This window comes from Vigna unguiculata, chromosome 6 (assembly GCF_004118075.2).
Source record: "Vigna unguiculata cultivar IT97K-499-35 chromosome 6, ASM411807v1, whole genome shotgun sequence".
Lineage (NCBI taxonomy): Eukaryota > Viridiplantae > Streptophyta > Magnoliopsida > Fabales > Fabaceae > Vigna > Vigna unguiculata.
This window is the reverse complement of record NC_040284.1, coordinates 16521930-16537867: the sequence shown is the minus strand read 5'-3', so window position 1 is coordinate 16537867 and position 15938 is coordinate 16521930. Positions and strand designations below refer to the sequence as shown.

General features: G+C 35.4%; 1 protein-coding gene and 1 non-coding gene across 2 annotated transcripts; one reads left to right on the top strand and one right to left on the bottom strand.

Moving 5' to 3' along the window:
* The first annotated feature begins 4856 nt into the window (after positions 1 to 4856).
* LOC114188464 lies at positions 4857 to 6185 on the top strand. Its single transcript, XM_028077037.1, has one exon. It carries the CDS (start codon positions 4857 to 4859, stop codon positions 6183 to 6185), a length of 1329 nt encoding a protein of 442 aa, XP_027932838.1.
* Positions 5400 to 5506, bottom strand: LOC114189296. Its single transcript, XR_003605602.1, has one exon. It is a non-coding gene; the product is annotated as a small nucleolar RNA R71 (small nucleolar RNA).
* Positions 6186 to 15938: the final 9753 nt, after the last annotated feature.

The following is a 15938-nucleotide window of genomic DNA, read 5'->3' as shown; positions in this document are numbered from 1 at the left end:
CAGTATAAGAACACAACTTCAGGATTGAAAAAGAAAAAAACTCAAAGTTAATATTTTTAAATATAATCTATTTATCTAATATCATTTTCAATATAACTATGTTTAATCTAATTATACTTCGAATCTGATAATGAAACGATATTAATGTTACATAGTATAATCATATCATATACATACAAATCACCCATAATAAATTATGTATCAAAAAGTGAGGATGATGATTGCATGTTAATTTTTTTTTTCGATAGGTTCCATCCAAATTAATTTTTTTTTATCAGTATTAAACGAGTTAAAATCGTACATTTTCTCCCTTTTTCCTTTCATTTATCTATTTTTGGCATATCTGTAAACAGGTGTTAGTAAAAAATTTAAACTTAATTTGATTAAATTAACAAAAGTAAGAAAGTGGGTTTAAGTTGATATATTAATTTGATCTGACAGGTAGAAGGTGAATTAGGGCAACCCAGAAAGCTGCATGTGAGTAATTTCAATCAATCACGATCAGAATCAAATTATGACATGAAAACAATAATAATCCATCAGTCATAATGTAAAAGTAATCTAATTATAGCACTTCTTTCCCTGCTACCAGCTTTATCACATTTCAAATCAAACAACAAGAACACCAGCACTTGTTCAAAACACTTGTTTGTGATGAATTAGGGTTTTGTAATCTAAGTTTATTAACAAGAATACTTGTCAAATTGTTTAACTGATAAGACTCTTGGTGAGAGGGGTGAAAAAGTGAGAATAATCTGAGAGAAGGAAAAGAAGGAAACAAGACACAGCAACAGCATGTGACATTTTACTATATCTGGTCTTGTCTCTCCATAAATAAATTACTAATAACTTACTGTTCATAACCATTCAAGAAAGTAATGGTAAGATAATAACAGTAACAAATATAAACTCTAGTGTTAATATATTTTCTGTACTTCAGAATTTTCACCAACCAAATACCAGCAACATTTTAAACCAATTTTAATTTAGTTGAAAAAAACATGAAATCATTTGTTTATATATATATATATATATATATATATATATATTAATAAAATTAACAAAGGGATATTGAAAACAATTCGTAAATATTGCACGAGTGCAAAATATAATTATAGATTTGTTTTTAATAATTCATGATATTTGAACTACTTAATATAATACAAGCAAAACAATTAAGAAGTTTTTGTTTTTAGTTCAACTAATGAATGATAATATCACATGTGGTTCGCTAAAATAATAATAAGTACGGTTGTAATTTACTAAATAAATAAAGCTGCGGAAAAAAATTAATGAATATTAGTATACAAAATTATAATAATGGGCTAAGTTGATTTCTAAATCTAATGAGGTAGTAAAATAGTTTTTGGAACGTCAATTATCATTAAATTTAATTTTGATTAATCAAATCAGTTTTTAAAATGAAAATATAATTATATAGTTATATATCATTGATTAATTTAGTCTTCCCTTTATTAGTTTATGTCATTTGACTCCCGTGAAAATATTAAATTGAGTATCAGTATCACTCAAGTAACTATCAATTAGACACACATATATAATTATCATAAAATTCATCAAAATATGAATAGAATAATAATGTTTTTTTTTATTATATATCTTTGTTGTCGCCCGTCCATTACTTTGACATTAATTTCTCGAATAATCTTTTGATTTTTCTTTCGAAATTGTAAGAGAAGTGATATAGATGTTAAAATAATAAATTTTATAGTAATAGTAAGACAAAGAATTCACGCACCAATTGACAAGAGCTATATTATTACAACATTCTTTACATTTCTAAACTAAAAAATATCTTATTAGTGACTAATTTTGAGGACAAAAAAATTAATTATTATAGTGATCAATTTAAATAACTTATAAACTAAAAATTATTAATAACTAAAAATAATTTTTAAATTGATTTCTAAATTAGTTATTATAATAAATTAGTTTCTAAATTGGTCATTAGTTACTAAAAATTTTGATTTTTAAATTTGTTTCATTAATGACCAATTTAGAACTAATTTTTTTGTAGTTAAACTTTAATAGCTAATGTTAGTCACTAATTTAGAGACAAATTTACTATAATGACTAATTTAAAAACTATTTTAGTTTTAATAATTTTTAATGTATAAATTTATAACTAAATTAATCACTATAGTGACTAAAATATTTTCTTAGTCATTGATAACTTTTAAGGGAAATATTGTAAAAATAAATTATCTTATTATGTATGAGAGTTTATTATTGAAAGTCAGCGTATTTAAATTAAATTCAAAGATAAAGATAAGTCTCAACAAAATATAATATTTTCAAATTTAGAATAAGCGAACAAGTAATAAAACATCAACATGAACTTCAATAATCGGTTATTGTGCAGTTAATTAGGGTCTATATAACCAAAATTTTTAAAAATATATGTTATTCAAAGCGATAAGGATAATGTTAACATGTAAATTAATTTTAAAATATGGAAATTTAATATACATTATTTATTTAAACTATAAAATATGAGAAATGAATCCTTGTCCCATTTTAACGTGGTAGGGAAACAAGAGTGATTTGGTGGTTGTATGAATGTAGGGTGGAGCATTTTATGATGTGACAACTTATTTTGTATCGGTTGTAGTTGAAAATGAAAGTGTAGGAAGAGTATTTTATATACATGTTACTTGATGTTACTTGATGGTGATTATGTTTTAGAGATAGGGTGCAAGATGAGACAATGGTTGTTTGTATTGTTTTTGTTGTTTTGTTTTGGAGGAAAAGTGTTGAATATTTGGTGTCTAGGGTTTCTTACAATGAAAGTATGAGAGTGACTATATATAAGTATTTTTGAAAGGTTTGTTATGAAACTATTTTCTTTATCTAGTGGTGGATTGATGCAAAAGTGAAATTATTAAAAATGGGTATGTTTGCAAAAAACTACTATTGTAATAAATCATAAAATGGTAGGTTGGTTTAGAATAGATGAAATAAAATATGTTATCTTAAGAAATTTGAAGGATTTAAGAGAAAATCCTAAACCATGATAAGTTCAATGGTACTCTTCTTACATATACCACATGTACATTTTCTTTTGATGTTGCATTTGACAAATTACATTACATAAAGTGAATTAATGTCCACTTATTCACACTAACATTCCTAAGTGAAAAATTATTTTCTATAACCATTCATTACTAAAAGAAAATATTATGATGAAAAACATTTGTCATAAAACAATGAAAATTAGTAATATTATTTTTTCACTATTGTAGTATAATATTTTTTTTTGTGAAACCTTTTATCTTAAAAAATATAAGAATAGGTATCTCACATAAATTATAATGAGAAGATGTGTGATAAGTGCCAAAATTTAGTAAAGATTCATAACAAACTCTGGCACTTATACTTTAAATTTGTGTTCATTTCATATTGATTCTCCCTAAATCTAAGTTTCAATCACATGCTTCCAAGTTTTGATTTAAAGAAATCATTTGATCCTATTTTGTGTGTTTTTCAGGAAAGATTAAAGAGAACTCAAGAAGAGTGGAGGAGAAAGTAAGAAATAGAGAAAATAGGGAAGGAATGCTGTTAACTTCGCTTAAAACCAAAGCATTCTCGCCTAAGCCAAAGCCACTACCGCCATTCTCGCTTAAGCGACGCAGAATCTCGCTTAAGTGAGAGTTCGTACAGTGGAGACCCTCTCTTGCCGCCATACTCGCCCAAGCGAGCTCAGATGCTGCCAATCTCGCCTAAGCGAGATCCTTTCTTCAGCTTGAAGTACTCTTGCTCGCTTAAGCGAGATGTTGGCTTCAGCACATCTCGCCCAAGCGAGAGGCTTTCTTTAGGATGAAGAATGCTGTCTCGCTCAAGCGAGACTTTGGTAGCTTGAGCGAGACTTCGTGGATATATATTCTGAGTGCATCAGAAAGAGAAATCAGCTTGGAATGGTGGGGAGAAAAACTGCAGAATTGCTGGAGCTGTGACCACGAGCTACAGAGTTCACATTTTCTTCTTCTTCTTCTTTAGCTCTTAGGATTTTGATAGCTACCATGAGTGGCTAATCTCTTTCCGTGGGATTGAATGTAATCTACTCGAACTTGGATGTAATCTGGTGATATTTATATATAGCATTTCTGTTTTACTCAGTATTGGTATTATTGTTCTACTATTAATGCTTACTTCTATCTGATCAATAGATGTTTTGATTTTGATTTTTAGATCTGTCTGGAAAGTATTTCTGAAAATCTGATTTGAACAATGATACTTGATATACTGTGATGCTAGGAATAGATCTCAATATATCAATTGCTTTTAACACTCGATCGTAATGCTGGATAATTTGTTGAATATGTGAGGAATCAATATTCAGGAAACTAATCTTATGAATTTTATACGCGAGGGATCGGTATAAATGATTTTTGAGTGTGCATCAATATTGGTATTTTCAGATGTTATATATATTATATTCATCCAGATTACAGACAAGGGAGATAGATGAAATTCAATCCCAGTTTCTTTTACTGTATTTTTCTAAACTTTTCCGCTTTTACTGTATTAATTTTATGCAAAAGTCAATGTCAAATCAAATTTAAAATCTTTGTATATATATGCTGATTGAGATAATTAATTATTTTAACTGAATCCGTTCCTCGTGGGTTCGACACTCTTACTTCAAATCATTATACTACAGTTGACTTTTGGTACGCTTGCCAAGAGACTCAACAAGTATTTTTGGCGCCGTTGCCGGGGAACGGTGTTCTTTTGAAATTTCTAGTTATCTCATCCAGCTTTGTGTATATTTTTCTTTATTAGATAGCTTATTAAATTTTCCCTTTGTACTAATCCTTGCTTGAGCTGTTTGATTTATGCTCTTAAGAGGTCAGGTTCCTGAAGATCGATTAGCATTTGACCCGGAGATAGAAAAGACAGCTAGAAGGAACAGAGGCAAAAGCAAAAAGAAGCAAGGAAAGACAAGGGAAGAATCTTCCAGTACTTCCATCACACCTCAATCAGAAAACATGGAGAATCAGAGACCAGCTCCAGCCAGGAAGACACTTGGAGACTATGCTATGCAACAAGGGCCGAGATATTTTTCTAGCATAGCAATACCATCCACCACTAAAACTCTGGAGATGAAGCCAGCTTTCCTCAGCTTGATCAGTTCTCATCAATTCACTGGAATGGATAATGAAGATCCATACACTCATCTCTCTACATTCTACGAATTGATAGGAACCATGGGCTTTCAAGAAGGAGATCTTGAGCATGTATACATGCGGTTGTTTCCTTTTTCTTTGGCTGGTAAAGCAAAGGAATGGCTTAAGTCACATCCAAATCAGAGTTTGAATAGTTGGAAGGATGTTAAGGAGAAATTTTTGAACAGATTCTTTCCACCATCTCGCTACATCAAAGCCAAAGCTGATATTTCAACGTTTAAGCAAGGACCAGATGAACCATTCTGTGAAGCTTGGGAGCGGTTCAATTCCTTATTGAGGAAATGCCCAAATCACGGATTTGAGGATATTGCTCAGTTGAACATATTCTGTAATGGTTTGAGGCCTGACACCAAGATGATATTAGATGCAGCAGCAGGTGGAACAATGATGAGTGTAGATGCAGAGCAAGCAACAAGGATCATTGAGGCATTAGCATCCACAGATCATCAAGCTCAGCATAATAGGCAGACTGTTCAGAGGAAGGGAGTGCTTGATCTTAGTACTACAGATGCGATCTTAGCTCAGAATAAGATTCTGACTCAACAGATTGAAGCACTGACGAAGCAAATGTCTAAATTACCAGAGCAGTTGCAAGTTGTGCAATCTTCTCCTAGTCAACAACCCATGAGATGTGACTTCTGTGGAGGAGATCATCCAAATGGTCATTGTTCTTATCAGAGTAGCTCACAAGGAGAGGTTCAATATGTGAGCAACCAAGGAAGACCAGGAAATTTCTCCAACAATAACAACTTTTCACAGGGGTGGAGAAACAATCCAAATCAGAACTTTGGATGGAAGCAAGAAGCTGGTCCTTCAAACAGACAACCTCCTTATCAACAACAGCAACAACATTATCCTTCGGTGCATGACAGAACATCTAAACTGGAGGATACTTTAGAAAAGTTTATGCAAGCTTCTTTGACTAATCAGAAAAATACAGAAGCTTCAATTAGAAATCTCGAAACACAGGTTGGATAGTTGGCGAAACAATTATCAGATCAGCAGACAAGTCAATTTTCAGCCAACACACAGACTAATCCCAAGGAGCATTGTAAATCTATTACCACCCGAAGTGGTAAAGTTGTGGGAAGAGGGATTGGAGACAACCTGGGTGTAGAGGAGGAGGTGTTGGAGGAAAAAGAGAGAGAGAATGAAAAAAATGAGTGTGAGGGAGAGGAAGAACAAAATAAAAGAGAGTTTGTAAATAAGAGAGAAGAAAAGGAAGAAAAAAATAAAAGTGAGGAGAAAAAGAGGGAGAAGGGTGAGAAACAGGTGCCTCAGTTGAAGAGCCTACCATACCCTCAAAATCCCTCCAAAAAAGACAAGGAAAGGCAGTTTGCAAGATTCATGGACATTTTCAAGCGACTGCAGATTAACATCCCTTTTGTGGAAGCTATGGAGCAGATGCCGACATATGCAAAATTCATGAAAGAGCTCCTAACAAAAAAGAGAAGATTCTCTGAAGAGACAGTGGAGCTTGAAGCAGGGTGTAGTGCTATAATTCAGAAATCATTACCTCAGAAATCTAAAGACCCTGGGAGCTTCACTATTCCAGTTACAATCGGGACATTACCAGTGGGAAAGGCATTGCTTGATCTGGGTGCCAGTATAAATCTGATGCCTTTGTCTATGCTAAAGAGAATAGGAGATCTGGAAGTGAGGCCTACACGGATGACATTACAGCTAGCTGACAGATCCATGAAGTATCCCTATGGTGTGGCAGAGGATGTCTTGGTTAAGGTTGACAAATTCATGTTCCCAGTTGATTTTGTAGTAATGGATATTGAGGAAGACACTGAAGTTCCTCTAATACTGGGAAGACCTTTCATGAAGACGGCCAAGGTCATTATTGATGTTGATGATGGCAAATTAAAGGTCAGGGTGCAAGATGATGAAGTCAACTTTAATGTATTTGAAGCAATGCAGCACCCGAAGGACAAGCAACAATGCTTCAGGATGGATGTGATAGATGAACTTTTTCTAACATCCAGGAAGCAATTAGCAAAGGCAAGCCCATTGGAAAAAGCTTTGATTGGTGCTTGTGATGATCTGGAGGAAGATGAAGAAAAGGAAGTTGATGAATACATGACACATCTAAATTCAGCAAAAGAAATTGAATCAAATGATATACAACCTGAGAAATTGCAGCAAGAAAATAGAACTGAAAGTCAGAAGCTGGAGCTAAAGGTATTACCTCCTCATTTAAAATATGTTTTTCTTGTAGATGGAGGTAACAAACCAGTGGTGATCAGTAGTGCTTTAACGGCTTCTGAAGAACAAAAATTGATTTCAGTTCTTAAAGCCAATGGGGGTGCAATAGGTTGGACTTTATCTGATCTAAAAGGAATTAGTCCATCCTACTGTATGCACAGAATTCATATGGAGCAAGACTACAAGCCTGTAGCACAGCCTCAGCGGCGATTGAATCCAACCATGAAAGAGGTGGTCAAGAAAGAAGTAATGAAGTTACTTGATGCAGGTATGATCTATCCAATCTCCGACAGTGCCTGGGTCAGCCCGGTCCAGGTAGTTCCAAAAAAGGGAGGTATGACTGTTATTTGTAATGATAAAAATGAATTAATTCCTACTAGAACAGTCACAGGTTGGAGAATGTGTATAGATTATAGAAAATTAAATCAGGCCACTAGGAAAGATCATTTTCCTTTACCTTTCATGGATCAAATGCTAGAAAGGTTAGCAGGGCAAGCTTTCTATTGTTTTCTGGATGGATATTCTGGTTATAATCAAATTGCAGTGGATCCAGAAGACCAAGAAAAAACTGCTTTTACTTGTCCTTTTGGTGTGTTTGCTTACAGGAAAATGCCATTTGGATTGTGTAACGCACCAGCAACCTTTCAACGATGCATGCTTGCAATTTTCTCGGACTTGGTGGAAAAATGCATAGAAGTCTTTATGGACGACTTCTCTGTATTTGGGGCTTCATTTGATCAATGCCTGGAAAACTTAAACACCGTACTGAAGCGGTGTGTTGATACTAATCTGGTTTTGAATTGGGAAAAGTGCCATTTTATGGTAACTGAAGGTGTGGTGCTGGGCCAAAAAATCTCTGCTAAAGGTATTGAAGTTGATAAAGCTAAAGTGAAGATCATTGAAAAGCTGCCACCACCCAAAAATGTAAAGGGTATCAGGAGTTTTTTAGGTCATGCTGGGTTCTACAGACGATTCATCAAAGATTTCTCCAGAATTGCCAAACCACTCAGCAATATGCTCAACAAGGATACACCTTTTAATTTTGATGTTGAATGTTTGCATGCATTTGAATTGTTAAAACAGAAATTGGTTTCAGCTCCTGTGATAATTGCTCCTGATTGGAATTTAGGCTTTAAGTTAATGTGTGATGCAAGTGACTATGCCATAGGAGCAGTTTTAGGACAGAGGAAATCCAAAGTTTTTCATGCTATACACTATGCTAGCAAAGTCCTTAATGAAGCTCAAATTAATTATGCAACAACTGAAAAGGAATTGCTAGCTATCGTTTATGCATTGGAAAAATTTAGAGCATATTTGATTGGTTCATCTGTCACTGTATATACTGATCATGCTGCAATTAAATATTTGTTAACCAAATCTGATTCAAAACCAAGACTAATTAGATGGATCTTATTGTTGCAGGAATTTGATTTGGTGATCAAGGACAAAAAGGGAAGTGAAAACTTTGTAGCTGATCATTTGTCTAGATTGGTGAATACTGAGGTGACCAACACTCAATCAGAGGTGCAGGAGGAGTTTCCTGATGAAAAATTGATGATGGTGCAAGAAAGGCCATGGTTTGCTGACATGGCCAATTTCAAAGCTGCAGGGGTCATACCTGAAGATTTTAATTGGCACCAGAAGAGGAAATTCCTGAAAGATGCACACCAATATGTGTGGGATGATCCTCATTTGTTCAAAATTGGAGCTGATCAATTGTTGAGAAGGTGTGTATCCGATGATGAGGCAAAAAGCATTATGTGGCACTGTCATAGTTCCCCATATGGAGGGCATTTTAATGGAGAGAGGACAGCTGCAAAAGTCCTCCAGTCTGGATTTTATTGGCCCACCTTATTCAATGACGCACACAAATATGTGCAACACTACAACAGCTGTCAGAGAATAGGGGGAATCTCAAAAAGACATGAAATGCCACTGAATATCATTTTAGAGGTTGAGGCTTTTGATTGTTGGGGAATTGACTTTGTGGGACCACTGCCATCTTCTTTCACAAATGAATACATTTTGGTGGCAGTTGATTATGTGACAAAGTGGGTTGAAGCAGTAGCAGCTCCTAAGGCCGATGCCAAAACTATAATCAAATTTCTCAAGCGGAACATCTTTTGCAGGTTTGGTACTCCAAGAGTGTTGATTAGTGATGGTGGCTCACACTTTTGCAATGCTCAACTTCAGAAATGTTTGGAACATTATGGAGTGCGACATAAAATTGCATCACCTTATCATCCACAGACCAATGGACAAGCAGAGGTGTCAAACAGGGAAATCAAGCGTATTCTAGAGAAGACTGTGGCATCTTCCAGAAAAGATTGGTCAATGAAGTTGGATGATGCACTCTGGGCCTACAGAACTGCTTATAAATCTCCCACAGGTTTATCCCCATTCCAGCTGGTATATGGTAAGTCATGTCACTTACCGGTTGAACTGGAGCACAAGGCATTCTGGGCCTTGAAATTCTTGAATTTTGATCCAAAGGCAGCAGGAGAAAAGAGAAAATTACAGCTGCAAGAATTGGAAGAAATGAGACTCAGCGCTTATGAGTCCTCTAAGCTCTACAAGGAAAAGATGAAAGCGTATCATGACAAGAAAATTCTCAAAAGAGAATTTTATCCTGGTCAATCAGTGTTATTGTTCAATTCCAGGTTGAGGCTATTCCCTGGAAAGCTAAAATCAAAATGGTCAGGACCATTTCTTGTCAAGAATGTGAGACCTTATGGAGCCATTGAACTAGAGGATCCTGAATCTAAAAAGAGCTGGGTTGTAAACGGGCAAAGGTTGAAGCCCTATCTTGGTGGTGAGATTGATAGGCTCGCCACAATCATTCAACTTGATGAACCTTAAATGAAACAGGCGTCAGGCTCGTGACGTTAAACAAGCGCTTCCTGGAAGGCAACCCAGTGTTTTAATTATGTTTTTGCACTTTAATTTCATCTTGTGTGATTAAATGTGTTTGTGTATGTAAGTATGTGTTTGTGTTTAAAGTTCTATGTTTGTGTGTAAAAAGGTGAATTTTAGCATCCAATCATCTCAATAAGGCAAACCATGCAATTTTGGTTGTTTTCAAACAAAACTGGAATTTTAAGCATGGGAATGAGTTTTGGTGCCAGAATTGAGATCATCAAATGCTAAAAATTACCTTGTTTTGGCCAAATTGTGAAATTTGAGTTTGGTAGCTTGATTTTTAGTTTATTGATGTGAAACCTTTTGGAAATGATAGATAATTGATTGAAGCATAGTTTGGTGTGTGATTCTGAGTTATTTGAACTCAAAGGATCATGAATTGAGTGTGTGAAAGTTGAACCAAAAACTGAAAAGTGGCAAAATCAGTATGTGTCAAAACTGCACGAAAATCTCGCCCAAGCTAAACATGTCTCGCCTGGGCGAGATATGCAGAACCTGAGCCAACCAATTTTGCTGATATACTCGCTTAAGCGAGTAGTGGCTCGCCTGGGCGAGAATGCCCTGCACCAGGGGTGATTTGGGCGACACAGCCTCGCCTGCGCGAGACTTTTTAATTTTTCCTCTCACGCTCATCTAGCTTAAGCGAGAATGGCTCGCTTAAGCGAGAATTCGCGTTTAAGTGGGGGACAGTGGCAGATTTGCTCACTTTCTCTCTTCTCTCCAAACCCTCGCTCACCTTCTCTTCTCTTCAATTTTGAGCGCGCCTTCACTCATTCAATTCTCTGCATTTTAACTCACAAATTTTGTCTCCTTTTGCTAATTTCACTTCAAGGTAAGTTCTTCTTCCTCATTTTCTTCATTTCCATCAAGCATAGTCATGTTTTTGTGCTCTTGCAAACCCTAGGTAGTATCCATGCTATAATTTGATGCGTTTTGTGTTTATACTGTGGGGTTTAGTTTGAATTGATGCTGAAATTGGAAAATGTGGGTTGCTTATGGTTGACTTGTTTCAAAATTTTTTACCATTTGAAAATGCACTCCATGTGTTTGATAAAATGCCATGTTGAAATTGTTCTTGTTTGTGATTGGTTAGTGAATTAAGCTGAATTGGTCATGTTTTTGGTGGGTTAATTCTCATATTTGCAGGTCAATGGCTAGAACGAAGACAACAACTAAACATCCCGTTATTGAAACCAATAAAGGGAAAAGGAGAAGACGTGCAAGCAGCTCTTCTCCTGAAAGGCCAATTACCAACCGTTTTAGAGACCCCGAAAGAGAAGAACGTTATGAAAAGATAAAGAACTGGGTCTTTATCAAAGAAAGAAAGGTGGTTCTACTTCCAGATGAATATGATCCTTTCTTGAATGGCCTTATCAGGAGGAACTGGATGAAGTTGGCTGACCCGCTTCCCAAATTTGACCCAGAAATTGTCAGGGAATTCTATGCAAATGCTTATTCTGAGGACAATCCTGGTGAAAAGAGATCTAAAGTTAGGGGAAGGTGGGTAAATTATGATCGAGCTGCTATCAGTGAGTTCCTTGGTAATCCACTACCTCTACAACTAGGGCAACGCTGTGACTTCACAACAAGAAGGAGGAGTCATGAACCTTATGATGAAAATGAAGTAGCACTCCTTATATGCGCTGCCAACCGATCTTATCAAGTCGGACCCACTGGAAATCCCCTCAGAATTCTAAGAGGAGATATGAAAACCTTAGCCCAAGTCTGGACCACATTCTTACTTGCAAACATAGTGCCCATTGGCCACGTGTCAGACTTGAACGTCCCTAGATGTCATCTCCTTTATTGCATAATGAGAGAGGATCTGACTGTTGACGTCGCCACAATTATCTCTGAAGAAATCCACAAATTTATGAGATACGAAGTCAACAGTAGGAATGACAAGGCAAAAGGTGCTTTGGGTTTTCCGGCTTTGATCACAGCTCTTTGCCAAGAACAAGGGGTGGAGGTAGAACTAACTGAAAAGATACGACCTTCAATTACCAAGAAATTCATTGAACACTTTTGTACCCACCCAGAGGACTTGGAGCAGCTAGAAGAGCCCCAGCTGGATCAACAAGCTGAAGACCAACCAGCTGAAGACCAACCAGCAATGGAAGAACAACAAACAGGGCCCACACAGCAACCTCAACTCAACATGAATAATGAGTTGCTTGAGCAGATGAGATATATGAGGTTGCAGATGGAGCACACTCACCAGCAAAATGCTTCCATTCATAGAGGACAACTCCACCTTCAGGAGTACCTCTATCAGAATGTCCGCGGACCATACCCAGGCATGACTCCACCAGAATTCTTCACTTATCTACAGTGGCCTGGGGACAATCCTATTTTCCCAGGGGGAGGTGGACCTGGTGCAGGTGAGGGACCATCAGGAGCTGCTGACGCAGATGGAGCAGACATTGAGGATGAGATTGATTTTGGAGGAGATTGATCCACATCACCATTCCACCCTTCAAACTCTATAAATACGGTTTCATTGTTCTTTTTCTTTTAGTATTTTGTAGTATTTATGTAATTACTACTATTTTGCTTTAGTTGTTTTGGCTAGAATGTTATATTTTCTAGTTGATTAACTGTTTAACTTTACTTTTTGGCTTAGTATTTTGTGCATAATACTTAGAGACAGCTAAATTTTTTTTTGGGAATCACTTTGAAAATCTTTCTTGAGAAAATTGGTTAAAAAGAAATCTGATTTCAGTAAGTATCCTGAGTCTTGAACAACTGAGTGAACTGAACACAGAGGTGAAAAAGGGAAATTTTGGTTGAATTCATAATTAAACAGAATTAGGATATTAGTGCTGCATAGTTAGTCAAGATAATCAGTTGTAACAACAAGTGAGATACCAAGGAAATAAACCAGAAAACCTAGTGAGTGTGTGAATCCTTAAACAGTTTGAGTGTTTCCACTGTTTGTTGACAAATTGATATTGCTTGAGTTTTCATTTGATAACATCACATTTAAAGCATGGAAATGATTAAGGCAATTTTGTTGAATTTATAACTCAGTGCCAAATAGCCAACCTGTAAATAATCATCCTTTGTTGATAGCCCATTTGAGCCTAATTGTTTGAATTATGCACCTTAACCTTAACTTGAATTATTATCCTTTCCCTTTGCACACTTAGGGATAGAGAGCATAGGTGTATTTTTCAACTGTAAGGGTAATTGGTTGGTAGAATTGCACTTAAGGAAGAAAAGGGTTGAGTATCATAATTCACTCTCTAGTATTGTGTAGGAATGTATATATTTAAAAAAAAAACAAAAAAAAGAACAAAAAGAGATAAGAGTGAATTATGAATGAAAGAGAAACTTGGTGTATTGAGGTCTGAATTATGAGGAATGGAGAGTAGAATTGGGTTTGAATTGTAGTTATGCTCTCTTTTCTAAGTTGTGCTTTTTGTGATCTTGAAAAACCATTATTCTTGAAAGCCTAGCCTCATTACAACATTGAAAAGACCTTAAGATCCATGCTGATTGTGTGTTCGTGGTTGGATTGAAAATGACTAGCAATTTTGATTTGTTGAAATTCAGTGGAAAATGAGAGAGACACATGCCTGTGAGACTTAAGAGAGAATTTCCTTGGTTATAATCACTTGTTCTTACAATTAGTTTTCCTGAAAAATTGGCTGCACTCTTATCCTACTGCTGTTTGATAATTGGACTCACCATTTGCTTCTGATTTTGAATCTGTGGTTTGGAATGCAAAAGTTGTCTGGACAGGAACTGTGAAAATGATTTCTCAATAACCAATTTCAGATTTAGTTTTGAATGGCTGTTGATTTTGTTACTTTGCTTGAGGACAAGCAAGATGCTAGGTTGGGGGGAGTTGATAAGTGCCAAAATTTAGTAAAGATTCATAACAAACTCTGGCACTTATACTTTAAATTTGTGTTCATTTCATATTGATTCTCCCTAAATCTAAGTTTCAATCACATGCTTCCAAGTTTTGATTTAAAGAAATCATTTGATCCTATTTTGTGTGTTTTTCAGGAAAGATTAAAGAGAACTCAAGAAGAGTGAAGGAGAAAGTAAGAAATAGAGAAAATAGGGAAGGAATGCTGTTAACTTCGCTCAAAACCAAAGCATTCTCGCCTAAGCCAAAGCCACTACCGCCATTCTCGCTTAAGCGACGCAGAATCTCGCTTAAGCGAGAGTTCGTGCAGTGGAGACCCTCTCTTGCCGCCATACTCGCCCAAGCGAGCTCAAATGCTGCCAATCTCGCCTAAGCGAGATCCTTTCTTCAGCTTGAAGTACTCTTGCTCGCTTAAGCGAGATGTTGGCTTCAGCACATCTCGCCCAAGCGAGAGGCTTTCTTTAGGATGAAGAATGCTGTCTCGCTCAAGCGAGACTTTGGTAGCTTGAGCGAGACTTCGTGGATATATATTCTGAGTGCATCAGAAAGAGAAATCAGCTTGGAATGGTGGGGAGAAAAACTGCAGAATTGCTGGAGCTGTGACCACGAGCTATAGAATTCACATTTTCTTCTTCTTCTTCTTTAGCTCTTAGGATTTTGATAGCTACCATGAGTGGCTAATCTCTTTCCGTGGGATTGAATTAATTTACTCGAACTTGGGTGTAATCTGGTGATATTTATATATAGCATTTCTGTTTTACTCAGTATTGGTATTATTGTTCTACTCTTAATGCTTACTTCTATCTGATCAATAGATGTTTTGATTTTTATTTTTAGATCTGACTGGAAAGTATTTCTGAAAATCTGATTTGAACAATGATACTTGATATACTGTGATGCTAGGAATAGATCTCAATATATCAATTGCTTTTAACACTCGATCGTAATGCTGGATAATTTGTTGAATATGTGAGGAATCAATATTCAGGAAACTAATCTTATGAATTTTATACACGAGGGATCGGTATAAATGATTTTTGAGTGTGCATCAATATTGGTATTTTCAGATGTTATATATATTATATTCATCCAGATTACAGACAAGGGAGATAGATGAAATTCAATCCCAGTTTCTTTTACTGTATTTTTCTAAACTTTTCCGCTTTTACTGTATTAATTTTATGCAAAAGTCAATGTCAAATCAAATTTAAAATCTTTGTATATATATATGCTGATTGAGATAATTAATTATTTTAACTGAATCCGTTCCTCGTGGGTTCGACACTCTTACTTCACAAAATTGTTGAGTTGTTTAAGAGAGTGTATACCGTCTTAAATGAGCTTTGTTTAGATGAAAATGTATGACTTAAAGCATGTCAAAAGAATTGTAAGAGAAGAAAATAAAAATTCGTCACTATACCATTTTTTACTTTAGATAATGATAAACTAGACCACAGGTACATAAGTGTTGTCTAAATATAGTAAAGACAATAATTTATACGTGTTAAGGAACTACCAAAACTCTCATTGATAGTGTTGATATTTTATGCCACATTTATCTAAGTGGTGTATTTAGAATGTCTAGGCTAAACATTTAAAAAATGGCCTAAAGTAAGGTAAGAAAAATCCAAATTATCCTTTAAGGATTTATGGGAAAACAATTTTTCCTTCCATTTTTGAAAAAGTTTGGCTTTGCATCTCTTGTTCTGTCTTCTTACTTCATC

Excerpts from the sequence above, each read along its gene's own strand:
- LOC114188464 (XM_028077037.1), top strand. The coding sequence starts at position 4,857 with ATGCTCTTAAGAGGTCAGGTTCCTGAAGATCGATTAGCATTTGACCCG.